This window comes from Chiloscyllium plagiosum, unplaced genomic scaffold (assembly GCF_037043375.1).
Source record: "Chiloscyllium plagiosum isolate Xiang-an unplaced genomic scaffold, Cpla_swu_hap1 HiC_scaffold_37, whole genome shotgun sequence".
Lineage (NCBI taxonomy): Eukaryota > Metazoa > Chordata > Chondrichthyes > Orectolobiformes > Hemiscylliidae > Chiloscyllium > Chiloscyllium plagiosum.
In genome coordinates this window covers 18,725,863-18,741,510 of record NW_028270175.1, presented here as the reverse complement: position 1 = coordinate 18,741,510, position 15,648 = coordinate 18,725,863, and the positions used below count along the sequence as shown (strand labels likewise).

At 48.5% G+C, this 15,648-nt stretch overlaps 1 protein-coding gene across 2 annotated transcripts in view; it reads left to right on the top strand.

Moving 5' to 3' along the window:
• Positions 1-15,648, top strand: part of LOC122540367 (uncharacterized) — an 81,725-nt gene that overhangs the window by 14,190 nt on the left and 51,887 nt on the right. Inside the window, exon 5 of one of the 2 annotated variants that reach the window (XM_043675987.2) lies at positions 114-3,526. The exons of the other annotated variant lie outside the window; for it this stretch is intronic. Coding sequence (XP_043531922.2) covers positions 114-780 — 667 coding nt within the window. The 3' untranslated portion in view covers positions 781-3,526. Of the gene's footprint in view, positions 1-113; positions 3,527-15,648 lie in introns of those variants that run through there. 2 annotated transcript variants of the gene reach the window in all.

Here is a 15,648-nt window from a genome sequence, read left to right as displayed (position 1 = left end):
CCACTTGGCTGACCTTGTTACAATCCCTACAGATGGTAGCAGTTGGACTCACTCAGTTGTGATGCGTTGACTGTAACAATGGATGTCACTAATGTGAATATCTTTTCCTTCAGTCACAGCATTTACGAGGAGGACCTGGCATTGCAAATCGATGACATCTCCCCCATAGGAAACTGGAAATGTCACCTCATTGTAGTTTGTTTCATCATAAAACATGCTGCTTATTGTGGTTTAATAACAATACAGTCTACAATCCTCTCAAACTTGCTCATTAATTATAAAGAAGAAAAACAACAGTGTCAACTCGAGCACAGAAGCCTTGATTGCACTATTCCAGAATATCATACTTTGAAATATATTGGAGGTATAGCCAATGCTTGCACTGTAATTAGTTTTATAACAATTATTGCTTTTATATTTTGCACTTTGTGGAAAGTAAATTTCAAATTTAACTCGTTCTTAGATGTATATAACTGTGATATTATCCCTCATTACAGTTATCAATCATTGACACTTCATTCTCAATTCAGAGCCTGGGGTATAATCCTTCTCTATTTGAAAGAGAATGATTGCCTTTTGATACATTACCGGTATTTGAACAGTATGTGTAATTTACTCAAGATTTGCAAATCTGAAGAAAGTAATCTTCTTTCAAACACAGAACACCTCAAACTTCTGAAGAGAATGAAACTGCAAGTACTTATTGATAAATTTAGCAGAGATCTGTCTGGACCAGGCTCATATTATCAGTATTCATTTGACCTTGAACCCAACTCCTGAGTTCATTTATCCTCTATCTTCTCCACCTCAGAGATATTGCTCTTCTCCCTACCTGCTACAGTTTGTCTGCTGCTGAAACCCTCACCCATACTTTTGTTAACTGCAGACTTTTCTTTCCAGTGCTGTTCCACAGGTCTCTTATCCACCCTCCATAACCTTGATCACATCAGAAACTTTGTATTTTGCTTTGGACCATGCCCTGTTCACCCAGCACCCTTGTATCTTTTGATCAGGACTGGCCCTGATTCAACAAGTTCTCAATTTAAAAAGCCTCATTTTCTCCTAATTCAACAGTTTCCTCATTTCCCCTCCCCCCACGTTATCCCAGTCCCAAGCTTCCAATTCGGCACCGCCCTCCGGATCCGTCACCTGACCTATCACCTTCTCCCTCACCTTCATCCCTCACTTTCCCAGCAACCTCCCCTCAACTTCACTCCCCTTCCATTTTTCACTCAGCCCCAACCAACAAGCCTCATTCCTGATGAAGGTCTTATGCCCGAAACGTCAATTCTCCTGCTCCTCGGATGCTGCCTGACCGGCTGTGCTTTTCCAGCACCACACTCTCGACTCTGATCACCAGCATCTGCAGTCCTCACTTTGTCCACCTCAATTTAAAAATCCTCATCTTTGAACCTCTAGAGTTTAGGATGCAGTGAGCAGAAGGCACAGCTCCATTGGTGGAGTGAAGGAGGTGAGGAAAGCAGAAGGGCCACAGTTGGAGAAAGCTTAACATCTTGAAGGGTTGTATGTTTGAAGAAGGTTATAGAGAAAGAAAAGTGCCCCCTCTATCTTATGTCATTCTCTCCTCCTTTGAGATGTTCAATAAAACATAACTCTTTGGTCAAGTGCTTGCTCACCTACCTCAACGTCGCCTTCTTTGACCTCTGATTGTCCTTCTACAAAGTAACTTGGTTCTTTTTACATTGCTAATGATGCGATATAATACAAGTCGTTGTTGTAGTTGAGGACTTTAGTCTCCATTATGCTGGGAATCAGACCAGAACAGTCCTCTGATTAGAATTTTTAAGTCAATGTGAACAAATTATTCTGTTGATTATTGTTTTTAAACATTAAGTTTTTCAGAAGGAGATAGTTGACAAAATCACAGGGTTTTCAGTTGCTACAGGACTCTTGTCATAACCCAGCATCGTGCTGACTGAGTCATTTGGAGGCAGCAGGTTGTATGTTTCTTTCCTGCTCTGTGATAAATGACCTGACCTCAGCTGCAATAGTTCCCCAGCTCAGGCCAAGTTATGTAGGAAGGAAAACCCGCCCCTTTGTCATCATCGACATGCAACTCCTGGGAAGCTGAAGTGAAGTTCTAGTCATATGATGCTCTTGTAAGCAAAGTACTTTTTCCAGATCCGTTAGTCTGAGGTTTTCAGTTGAGAATAAAACTTTCAAAAGCAAATATATCTTTAACAATTACACAGCTAACACAACATTACACGAGATTCCAATCAAGTCTTGTCAAACTTGCCCTCAGGAGCATTTTTCATTCTTATTATGTTGTGTAGAAAGATTTTAGCGAAGCCTGGAAGATCAGAAGACATGTATTATCTGCAAATCTAAATAACATAATGGATAAAGATGTGTCAGACAAAATATAAATAATATATTTGATGGGGGGCTCCCAGAGAGAGGAAGGATTAATAATAACGGTGCCTTTTTAATTTTTAAAGTAGACAAAACTTTGAGAACATTTTCTGAATGAGACATACTCAAGTGAGGGCTGGACAATCCGAACTGATCATTTACAAATGTTATTCTGGCTTTATTCATTGGGTAAAATCAGTACAATTGTAGCATTTTAGATTTTTATATCGTAGTTCCCTTTATAAGAATGATTAAAGCATTTATACTTTGGAACAAACTCCCCTCTAGTCTCTGAGCAACTGTAAGGGAGCACATGTGGTCCTTTTGGACTGTAAAGTGGAATGGAGGTTAGATGCTGCTGTATAACCGCAACAGCAGGAGAGTTTTGTAACTTGGAACATTGGGGTTTTTATACATTTAGGTTACATAGTATTTGAATAAGACTCCTTTCATTTTTCTGTCTGTTTTTAGAGTTTACAATAAAAAAAAGTTAGCTTCTGTTAATGATGAAACCTGATGTGAATTGTTTTTGCCCTGAACAGCAGTTACTCAGGCCACTGGTCAACTTGTGGGTCTCATTGGGATTTTATAGATTTTGTGATGGCTGGTGTGCAGGGTCTTGATCATCAGCACACTCTTCCCAGTTAAGTCATATGAAACATTTGGGGGCTCATCCAGTTTCCTTTTGGAACGTGAACAATATAAGAGTGGTTGTTGAGGAAGGATAATTGGTTACAGTTAGAGATACAACAAGGTTACCAGAAGCTATTTCTTTAAGGGCAGCAGTAGAACAGTTCACTCAGTAGGACGTCAGAACCAATAGAACGACATCTTTTTTGGTTAAGCCCAGAAAAGCAAGCTCAGGGGGGAAACGGAGATTGTAGGTTTTTGATCTTCAGAATTTTGTTCCCTGTCTATGAGCCGCCAAATGTTTGTCATGTCTCTGTTTCCTGTCGACAATTTTTTCACATGTAATACCAATTTCAAACCAACTAATTGTTGTCTGTCTTAATTGTGAAAGAATGTGCATATATGTTTGCTTTTAAATGGATATATTTTAAGTTGCATAGCAGCAGATTCAGAATCCTTGTTTTTCCCTATTTGTTAACGTTGTGTGTGTTATAATAAATAATTATCATCTATGATGAAACTTGGTGTAAATTGCCTTTGTTCTGAATAGCAGTCCTGCAAATTGTTCATCTTTGTGGTCTCATTAGGATTTTACATATTTTGTGACAGCTTATGGTGCAGTGGGACCTAATTTTCAATAATCGCTTCCAAGTCAAATCATGACACAACAAAGAAGAAGAAAAACCAAGTCAGTTTCATTCCTTCATGATAGAATAAAGTGCCATCACTCACTAATTAGTTTCATAAATGTGGAAGAGATCTAAAACAGTTAACAATTCTGAAACTGAAGTCAAACAAGAGATAGATACAATCTAGATTTTTAAAAGAGCTTTAGATAATATATGAAGAGAAGATGTTGATAACTCTATAAGGAAGTGTTGGAGCAACTCAGGTGCTCTTGTAGAGGACAGCACGGACATGACAGGTTGAATGGCCTCTTTCTGTGCTGCAACCATTCACTGATTCCAACAGCAAGAAAAGACCCAGTGTTGACAATACATTTCTTCATCGGTGAGATTGGGTGGCACTGCACACGCCTCTAGGAGAGCAAAGTATATCCTTCCACTGGCAATGGACAAATTCAAGAGATCCCCAAAATTGTGCTTGATGTCTTAGTAGAGGTAAAAGTTTTGACATTCCTTTCAATGTTGGACTCTAATCTTAACATGCAACAGTTTATTTTAATCAGTTTCTGTTAGGCGTCTTGTAAAATACACACATCAAATTATAATCAAATCTGCAAACACTACTTTTCATCAAACTGATTGTGCACCTTGCATGGTTGTTAACATAAATTGAAAGGCAGATGATTAGTAAGAGAATATATTGGAGAATTTTGCATCGGTCAATTCCAGGTCAGTTATAGCATTGAGTCAATGCAGAATAAAGCTTCATTTGGGTTAGCAGGTTATGATTTGGAATCAGTCATTGGCATAGTCCAGACATAGGGTCTATGTAAGGTCCTCAGGAGTGTCTGCCCTCCACCTTGAATAGAAAGAATTTAGTTTGTGTACCAGCTTTCACAGCTTCAGGATATCAGAATGCACTTTATAGCCAACGAGGCACTTTGAAGTGTAGGGGAAACATGGTGAAGAATTTACCTGGCAATGCCCCGTCAACAGCAAAGCAATAATAATCTGTTATTTGTTTAATGAATTTTACTGAGGGATGATTATCAACCAACACATTGGAGTGAACTCCCTTCCCCTTCATTGATAGGGCCATGGAATCATTTGCTTTCAACTGAGAGGGTCGTTGGCCCCTTGTTTTAAGAACTCTTGGGAAAAACAGTGTCTTTGACAGTTCAGCACTCACTCAGCACTGCACTGCAGTGTCAGCATGGACATTGAGTGGGCCTCTGGATTGGGCTTGATTCAAAGACAGAATATTACCCATTAGTCAAAACTGTTACATCAAAGTAATGTTTATCTGTTTACAGAACATTCAAGATCTCAATGAATTATTTAAGGGACAGTATGGAGACATCAACTAGTGAGCAGCAATCCTCCACAAAATCAGCACCATCGAAACAAAACTGAAGTGACCAATGATCTTATTTCTGTTAACAGCAGTTACTGTTCAAATATTCATTGTTTCCCAAAAAAAGTGATTACGTTGCAAAATTAATTCTCTGTCACGATCATCATCAGGCCCCCTAAACAAGGATGACATAATTCAACATTCCCTGAGTCACAGCCCTTTGGTCATGGTGGGCATGAGCAGTCCTGAGGAAGGTGGGCTTCTCAACACGGGGTTCTGACCTCTCTCCACCCGCTTTTGTCACTTTCCTGCATCACAGTTTAGTGTCGGACTGGGTTACAACTTGTTGCATGAGGAGCAAACACTTGGTAGAGTTTGCAGCAAGGTTCTCTCAGTCATCAATGTCAATTTATGCCTTTTTCAAAAGGCCTTCAGAGTTTCCTTTAAACATTCTCTCTGTCCTCCCTGAGATTGTGTTCCATCCTTGAGTCATGAATCTGCTTTGGAAGCTGATTGGTTGGCACACGGAGGAGTGTCCAGACTGTCAAGCTGCTATTGGAAAAGAATGGTTGTGATGCTGGTGGAATTGGCTTTGGTGAGGAAATGTCTGCTTTCCCTCTTGACTTTGAGAATCCTGGGGAGACAGAACATATGAAAATTCTCCAGCACTGGAAGCTGCCTTTGATAGGATGCCCATGTCCCACTGCCATTTGGAGAATGGTGGCAGTAGGGTTGTTGACTAAGTGATATTTTGTCAAGGGGTTATTGTGGGGGCGGGGGGTGTTATTGAGATATCTGAAGTGTTCAATGACTTCTGAACTCTCCCACCGAATAACAGAAGCTGGAGATATTACGTCCTTGTCCAGAAGAGTGATGGTGCAAGATTTTAACCTTGCTGATGTTGAGTAAGGGAAAAATCATTTTGTGATGAATCCAAATGCTTCTTAAATGTTGCAATTGTACCAGCCTCCACCACATCCTCTGGCAGCTCATTCCATACATGTACCACTCTCTGCGTGAAAAGGTTGCCCCTCAGGTCTCTTGAATATCTTTCCCCTCTCACCCTAAACCTATGCCCCCTAGTTCTGGACTCCCCGACCCCAGGGAAGAGACTTAGCCTATTTATCCTATCCATGCCCCTCATAATTTTGTAAACCTCTATAAGGTCACCCCTCAGCCTTCGATGCTCCAGGGAAAACAGCCCCAGCCTGTTCAGCCTCTCCCGATAGCTCAAATCCTCCAATCCTGGCAACATCCTTGTAAATCTTTTCTGAACCCTTTCAAGTTTCACAACATCTTTCCGATAGGAAGGAGACCAGAATTGCACGCAATATTCCAACAGTGGCCTAACTAATGTCCTGTACAGCCGCAACATGACCTCCCAACTCCTGCACTCAATACTCTGACCAATAAAGGAAAGCATACCAAACGCCTTCCTCACTATCCTGTCTACCTGCGAGTCCACTATCAAGGAACTATGAACCTTCACTCCAAGGTGTCTTTGTTCAGCAACACTCCCTAGGACCTTAAGTGTATAAGTCCTGCTAAGATTTGAATTTCTGGGGGGTAAAAAGGCGGGCCCCTATATAGACTGCTGCTGCACACCGTCCACCTCTTCTCCCTCATCCACCGTCCGGACACGCCTTGGCGTGCCCATTTGCCACCGGGCGGTGGGGATCCCCAGTGGAGGGCTCTCTACGCGGGAGTCCTCCCCCTTTCTCTCGGGGATCTGGGGTGGAGGGTGCTGCACGCAGCAGTCCCCTGCAACCGCAGATTGCGGTGGTTCACGGACTCCCAGCCCATTTGCTTGTTCTGTGGCGCTGTGGAGTCCGTGGACCATGTATATATTGGATGTGGGCGTTTGCACTCCCTTTTTGATTTTCTGAAAAACCTCCTCCTCTGCTTTTGGTTGCACTTCAGTCCCACGCTCCTGATCTTTGGGCACCCGGTACGGACGAGGGAGGGCAGGTCTGAAGACCTCCTTGTGGGTCTGCTCCTGGGCCTGGCCAAACTGGCCATTAATAGGTCCAGGCAGTGGGCCGTGGAGGGGGTCGTTAGGGCCGACTGCCTGCCCCTCTTCCGCGGTTACGTTAGAGCCCGAGTGTCCTTGGAGAAGGAGCACGCGGTGTCGACCAACGCCCTGGAGTTGTTCAGGGAGAGGTGGGAACCGCAGGGAGTGGAGTGCATCATTTCCCCCTCCAACTCTATTTTGATTTAGTCAAGAAGAAAAAAAACAAGAGTGTCTGGGTCGAAGGGCCTGTTTCCACATTGTAAGTAATCTAATGTAACATGGTCATTTTAAAGCAGAATAATAAAAGAGAAAAGAAAACAAAAAGAAAACAGGAGTGTCCAACATCCTGACACTCAGAGCTGGCTCTGAGGGAACTGGATCAGTGTGAGTGTGTGCGTGCAAGGATTCTCCTCCTTGAAGGTGTCTGAGAGGAAGGGGACTGTCTCTGGACCAGCTGCCCCACATGGGATGGGATTGGGATAGGGGGAAAGAGGGAAAGGTAAGGGGAGGAGGCAGAAGGAGGTGAGAGTCCTGAGTCCTGGGCCTACTTTTGGAGCTACAGCCTGGGCCTCACCCAGGTCAAGGGAGTGTTGCTGCTGACCTGGGGCTCACTCCCACTGCTGGTCTCTGGGGCCCTGCCCGGACCTGCCTCAGCTGCCACAGCTTGGGGCCTGCCTCACTGCTGCTGACTGGGACTTGCCTTGGGGCCCACCTCCACTGCTGCTGCCTGGGACTCAATTTTGGGGCTGCCTGAGACTTGCCTTGGGAACCCTCCCCAACAGGTCTGCCCCCCCACCGCTGCGACAGAGGGCCTACCTGGGACTCGCCTGAGGCCTGCCTCCACCATTGTTGTTGCCTAAGGCCGGTCTCCACTGTCGCTGCCTGGGACTCGCCTTGGGCCCCTCCCCACAAACACCACCACTGCTGCTACCAGAGGCCCACCTCCACCGCTGCTGCCTGGGGCCTACTAATATTCAGCAGCAGAATATGGCGAGCCCGAAGGTCGCGGGGCCCAGCCACACCTACGCCGGGGTAGCCGCTGCCTTAGGCTCGGCTGTCTCAACCCCGGCCGCCATCATGACCCCCTTCAGGCACCTGACTAAACGCCTGGGGGTAAAGGCCTATCCTCACCCCAACATGTCCATCGAGGCCTGCAGTAAGGCCATGGCTAGTGTGGTCAGCCCACTGGCCATTGTCGCTGCGGCCCGGATGTACGGGAAGGCCGTCTTTTTCCTTAAGACCGAGTAGGCGGTCCACCTGGCCGTGGAGAGGGGGCTCACTGTGGGCGGGACACATTTGCCCATTGACCCTTTGGAGGTTACGGCCCAGAGGGTCGTGTTCTCCAATGTCCCACCCTTCTTCCCCACCTCACCACCTTGAGGGAGATCCGGTCAGGGGTCCAGCCGCTCCTGCTCGGTCTTAAGGACCCTGCCCTCTGACACATATACTCCTTCCGGCGCCAAGTGTTTATTTGCCTGGCCCGGGAGGAGCTCTTTCATCCTCCTCCATGAGGGCGCGGCCTACCGCGCCTTCTGGACAGAGGACGGCATGCGGTGCTGCGAGGTGGGGCACATAAGAAAAAACTGCCCCATCCAGAAGGCTGCCCAGCCCGTGCCAACGGCCGATGGTGGTGCCGCCGCACCCACTCCCCCTCCCCCCAAGTCAACACCACAGGCCCCGGCACCGGAGGCTAAGCCGGAGGCATCCATTGCTCCAGCCTCTGGCAGGGAGGGGGCGGTGAGCGTCCGGCCAGCCAGAAGGCGCTGAAGAAGACGCGACGCGTCAGGCCCGCCAACGGGGAGACCACCCTATCCCCTTCTCTGACACCTAGCCCACGACCTGTCCTGCCCCGGCACGACAATGCCCCTGCGGCCGTGCCAGCGTCGCCCCGGCGCGGGAACCCTGACCCCCAAATCCGTATCTGATCCTGGTCCCACTGACCCCACATCCACTCCCCACCCTGATAGAGAAACCCCTGGGGCTTCAACACCTGCCCTGTTGCTATAACACCTGGCTCGGGGGCCCCTGAGCTTGAGCCCTGCCCCACCCAGCCACTAACCTGGGGGGAACCACCGCTGCCCCACCTCCTGCAGTGACTGTGTCTCTGGGCCCCGGAGAGGGAACACGGCACGGGGAAGCTTCCCCTCCCTGAGGCTATGGTGGGACGTGGGCAAGGCTCACGTCTGGGTCTTCTGTCAGGAGTATGCAAAGGGGTCGACGAAGTGGCGGAAATCCAGGATCGGGGAGTTGGAGAGGGAGATGCTCAACTGGAGTCACGCCTCGGTCAGCCCGACGCGGACCCGGCCCTGTGCGGGGCGTACGAAGAGAAGAAGGCCGCGCTCCAGGACCTGCAGGTTTTCGGGGCTCTGGGTGCGTACGTGAGGTCGCGGATCCAGCTCCTCCAGGATCTGGACCGCGGCTCCCCCTTCTTCTACTCGCTGGAAAAAAGGCATGGCACCCATCAGCAGCTCCTTGTGCTGCTGGCTGACGATGGGTCCCTCGTCTTGGATCCGGAGGGTATCAGGGCCCACTTCCGAAACTATTACACGGCTCTGTTCTCTCCGGATCCGTCCAGTGAGGTTACTCGCAGAGTTCTGTGGGAGGACCTGCCGCAGCTCAGGCCGGAGGACGCCGGAAGGCTTGATGCTCTCCTCACCAGGGAGCTGACCGGCGCCCTTGACCAGCTCTCGAGGGGCAAGTTCCTGGGGCTGGACGGGCTGACTGCGGAGTTCTTCAGGGCGTTCTGGGATGTCCTGGGGAGCGACTACGCACAGGTCCTGGGGGAGTGTCTAAATGCCAGAGAGTTGCCCCTTTCTTGGCACAGGGTGGTCATCGTCCTGCTGCCAAAGAAGGGGGACCTTCGTTCTTGGAAGAACTGGCGTCCGGTCTCCCTCCTCGGCACGGACTACAAAATCTTCGCCAGGGTGTTGTCTTCTCGCCTGGCCTCTGTGCTGGCCCACATGATTCACCCGGACCAGTCCTACACGGTCCCGGGTCGGAGGATACACGACAACGTCCACCTGGTCCAGTACCTGATCCATTTCTGTCAACTGGCTGGTCTGCCGAGCGCCTTCCTGTCTCTCGACCAGGAGAAGGCGTTCGACAGGGTCGATCACGAGTACCTGCTCGGGACTCTGGGGGCATTCGGGTTCGGGACGCAGTTCGTCGCCCGGATCCGACTTTTGTACGCTGCCGCAGAGTGTCTGGTTAAAGTTAACGGGTCCCTGACGGTGCCCCTTCGCTTCGGGAGAGGAGTGCATCAAGGCTGCCCCCTGTCCAGCCAGCTGTGTTCCCTGTGCGTGGAGCCTTTCCTGCGCCTCTTGCGGAGGAGGTTGTCGGGGCTGGTTCTGCGCGGCACAGGCACGGGGTGGTCCTCTCGGCCTACGCCGACGACGTGCTCCTCATTTTCACCGACCCGGCTGACCTGGGGAGGATGTGCGAGTGCCAGGCCGTGTACTCGGCAGCGTCTTCCGCCAGGATCAACTGGGCCAAATGTTCCGGACTACTGGTCGGTCCATGGCGGGTGGACTCTCTGCCGGAGGAGTTACGGGGGTTCAGCTGGAGTACCACCCATCTCCTCTATCTAGGGGTCTACCTCAGCCCGGCTGAGGAATCCTGGCCGGCCAACTGGCAGGAGCTGGAGGCCAAAGTCTTGGCTCGCCTAGGCCGCTGGACAGGACTGCTCCGAGTGCTATCTTACAGGAGTCGAGTGCTGGTCATAAACCAGCTGGTGGCCGCCATGCTGTGGTACCGGCTGGTCACTTTGGTCCCTCCTCCAGGCTTTGTCGCTGACATCCAGAGAACATTGGTCGACTTCTTCTGGGACAAAAAGATGCACTGGGTCGCCGCGCAGGTTCTGAGTCTCCCTATTGAGGAGGGCGGTCAGTCGCTGGTGTGTGTCTGCACCCAGGTCGCGACGTTCTGCCTTCAGACCTTGCGGCGATACCTTTACGTCGAGCCTCCTCCTAGGTGGTGCGCCCTGGCGACGTATTTTTTCCGCCAGGTGCATAACCTCAACGACACGCAGCTCCTGTTCGTCGACCGTGACGGTTTGGAGGTCGCCCTCAAGAGGCTGCCTGTCTTTTACCAGGACCTGATCACTCTCTGGAACATGGTCGAATCGTGTCGTGCCTACCCTCCGGCTGAAGTAGTGGCTGTTGTCAGGGATCCATTGCTCAGGAATCCGCACCTCCGTACTCACGGGTTCGAGTGGCTGTCGGAGGGGAGGGCCGCGGCGGCGAGGGTGACCAGGGTCGGGGACGTGCTGGGTGCCGGGGGCCTGGGCTGGACGCTGCCGCAGGACATAGCAGGCAGGGCAGCGGTAGATGTCCAGTACGTGGCCACCGCCATCCGACGCCTTAAAATGGCGGTGCTCGGACCCGACGTAGCGCACCAGTTGGAGGACGCTCAGGTGTGCGGTGGGATCCCGTCCGCGCTCACCCCAGCCCGGACGGAATTTCGCATAGGCCCCAAGGTCCCGTATTTCCTGCAGGAGCCTGTGCCCCACAACCTGAGCCACCTCCGAAATTTTAATTTTGTCTCCTTCAAAGATATAAAAAGGAGGGCCCTGTATAGACTGCTGCTGCACACCGTCCACCTCTTCTCCCTCATCCACCGTCCGGACACGCCTTGGCGTGCCCATTTGCCACCGGGCGGTGGGGATCCCCAGTGGAGGGCTCTCTACGCGGGAGTCCTCCCCCTTTCTCTCGGGGATCTGGGGTGGAGGGTGCTGCACGCAGCAGTCCCCTGCAACCGCAGATTGCGGTGGTTCACGGACTCCCAGCCCAACTGCTTGTTCTGTGGCGCTGTGGAGTCCGTGGACCATGTATATATTGGATGTGGGTGTTTGCACTCCCTTTTTGATTTCCTTAAAAACCTTCTCCTCCGTTTTTGGCTGCACTTCAGTCCCACGCTCCTGATCTTTGGGCACCAGGTACGGAGGAAGGAGGGCAGGTCTGAAGACCTCCTCGTGGGTCTGCTCCTGGGCCTGGCCAAACTGGCCATCAACAGGTCCAGGCAGCGGGCCGTGGAGGGTGTCGTTAGGGCCGACTGCCTGCCCCTCTTCCGCGGTTACGTTAGAGCCCTGGTGTCCTTGGAGAAGGAGCACGCAGTGTCAACCAACACCCTGGAGTTGTTCAGGGAGAGGTGGGCGCCGCAGGGAGTGGAGTGCATCATTTCTCCCTCCGACTCTATTTTGATTTAGTCCCTGCCCTCCCCTTCACTGTTTTGATCACACAGCATCGCCCTTTTGTGAAGGGCACTGCTTGTCACTGGCCACTCGGGTGTTTTTTTAATCTTCCTGGTGGTGGAAATTGAATAAAAGATTTGTGCACTTTGTGTCTCACACCTGCGCACACACACACGGGTGCTGGGGAAAAAAATAAGCACTACCGCAGTTAGGCGGTAGTGTGGGGGTTATGGGGGAAAATAAAAAAGAGGAATGCTGATCACACAGCACTGCCCTTTTTTTTTTAAAAGAAAAAATGTCTAGTGGAATGGTTACCTGGTTCTAATAGACATTGATACTCATGTGGGAGAAAGTGAGGACTGCAGATACTGGAGATCAGAGTCGAGAGTGTGGCATTGGAAAGGCACAGCAGGTCAGGCAGCATCCAAGATGGCTGTTTCAGTGATTACAGAACCAGTCTTTAATAAAATTCGCTCTGGACTCCAACCCTTAAGTTTGCGCAAGACCTCAGCTAAACGGAGTGCCTATACGAGTAACCTTTACAGATTAAAGGCATAACTTCGGTTCCAGTCTCTTATGCGAAGCAGCTGGTTCAGTTACCACTGAGCGTAGTAAAAGGCTCACGCCCAAGCCTGAAGGGACAAAACTGGTTGAGTAAGATTCACCAAGACTGGCTCAACATTTCTCGATTAGAAAATAGCTGCCTGAGTGAAGTCCTAATTAAATATCTGGACGTTTCTCAGGATGGTAGAGGAACTATCAAAGGAGCCAAGGTCACCTTGCAAATTGATCAGGAAGCAATTCCACGATTCTGCAAGGCCTGCCCAGTGCCATTTGCATCACGGGCAAAAATTAAGGCTGGAAAGCGAAGGAATCATCAAACCAGTCCAGTTTGTGGAATAGACAGCACCGATCATACTGATTGTGAAGCCGGACAGGTCAGTTCACCTTTATGGGGATTTTAAACAAACAGTAGCTGCTTTTCACAGCTGGATAAATACCCAATCCCTCACATAGAGGACTTATATGTAAAGCTGGCAGGGGAGCTGTCCTTCATGAAGCTGGATATAAGCCATGTGGACCTGCAATTACGGTTAGACAAGGATTCTCAGAAGTATACTACAATTAATATCCATAAGGATTTGTACCAATATGAGAGTGCCATTGGGGTATCGTCAGTCTGTGCAATTTTTCAGCAGATGATGGAGAACATTTTACAAGGCCAACACTAGGTAACCATTTATCTAGATGGTGTGCTAATAACAGAGAGGACCAATAAGTAGCACTTAGAGTGCCTGATATAGTCCTCAGATATTTTTCTCAGACAGGCATGCACCTTGGGGAAAAATGTGTGTTCTAGATACCCCAAGTCACCTACTTGGCGACAGTGTCAATACAACTGAGTTACACTCATTAGAAGATAAACTGAGACTAATCAAAGGTGACCCAGCTCCCAAGTCTGTATCAGAACTCAGGCCCTTCCTTGAGCTGGTGAATTATTAAAGAAAGTTCATACATAACCTGGCCTCCATCCTGGCATCACAACCATTCTCTTCCAATAGCAGCTTGACAGTCTGGACACTCCTCCGTGTGCCAACCAATCAGCTTCCAAAGCAGATTCTCTTTTCATGACTCAAGGATGGAACACAATCTCAGGGAGGACAGAGAATGTTTAAAGGAAATTCTGACGGCCTTGTTGAAAAAGGCATAAATTGACATTGATGACTGAGAGAACCTTGCTGCAAACTCTACCAAGTGTTTGCTCCTCATGCTACAAGCTATAACCCAGTCAGACACTAAACTGTGATGCAGGAAAGTGACAAAAGCGGGTGGAGAGAGGTCAGAACCCCGTGTTGAGAAGCCCACCTTCCTCAGGACTGCTCATGCCCACCATGACCAAAGGGCTGTGGCTCAGGGAATGTTGAATTATGTCATCCTTGTTTAGGGGGCCTGATGATGATCGTGACAGAGAATTAATTTTGCAACGTAATCACGTTTTTTGGGAAACAATGAATATTTGAACAGTAACTGCTGTTAACAGAAATAAGATCATTGGTCACTTCAGTTTTGTTTCGATGGTGCTGATTTTGTGGAGGATTGCTGCTCACTAGTTGATGTCTCCATACTGTCCCTTAAATAATTCATTGAGATCTTGAATGTTCTGTAAACAGATAAACATTACTTTGATGTAACAGTTTTGACTAATGGGTAATATTCTGTCTTTAGAATCGAGCCCAATCCAGAGGCCCACTCAATGTCCATGCTGACACTGCAGTGCAGTGCTGAGTGAGTGCTGAACTGTCAAAGACACTGTTTTTCCAATGAGTTCTTAAAACAAGGAGCCAACGACCCTCTCAGTTGAAAGCAAATGATTCCATGGCCCTATCAATGAAGGGGAAAGGAATTCACTCCAGTATGTTGGTCGATAATAATACCTCAGTAAAATTCATTAAACAAATAACTGATCATTATCTCTTTGCTGGTTGCGGGGCATTGCCAGGTAAATTCTTCACCATGTTTCCCCTACACTTTAAAGTACCTCGTTGGCTATAAAGTGCATTCTGATATCCTGAAGCTGTGAAAGCTGGTACACAAACTAAATTCATCCTATTCAAGGTGGAGGGTTTACACTCTTGAGGATCTTACATAGACTCTATGCCTGGACTTTGCCAATGTCTGATTCCAAATCATAACCTGCTAACCCAAGTGAAGCTTTATTCTGCATTGACTCAATGCTATAACTGACCTGGAATTGATCGATGCAAAATCCTCCAATACTAAGCATCTGCCTTTCAATTTATGTTAACAACCAGGCAAGTTGCAAGGTTAGTTTGATAAAAGTAGTGTTTGCAGATTTGATTATAGTTTGATGTGTGTATTTTACAAGATGCCTAACAGAAACTGATTAAAATAAACCATTGCATGTTAAGCGGCATGGTTAGAGTCCAACATTGAAAGGAATGTCAAAATTTTTACCTCAACTAAGACACCAAGGACAATTTTGGGGATCTCCTGTATTTGTCCAGTGCCAGTGGAAGGATATACTTTGCTCTTTTTTTCAAGGTTTGTGAAGGTTTGTAGCTCAGGTTGAGGGTTAGGGTGCGGCTTTGCTCGCTGAGCTGTAGGTTTGATGTCCAGATGTTTCATTACCTGGCTAGGTAACGTCATCAGTGGCGACCTCCAAGTGAAGCAAAGCTGTTGTCTCCTGTTGTCCTTTCTTTCGACTGTGACATACAGGAATGTGAGTTTGTTGTCGGTTTCTTCCTCCTTGGTGAACCTTATGATTGTGAGGGTGTTGTTGATGATGTTAAATGTCTCTTCTATCTTGTTTCGTTTTGTGATGACAAAGGTGTCATCTACATAGCGGACCCAGATTTTTGGTTTGATGGTTGGTAGGGATGTTTGTTCTAGTCTTTGCATTACTGCTTCTGCTATGAATCCTGATAGCGGAGATCCCATGGGT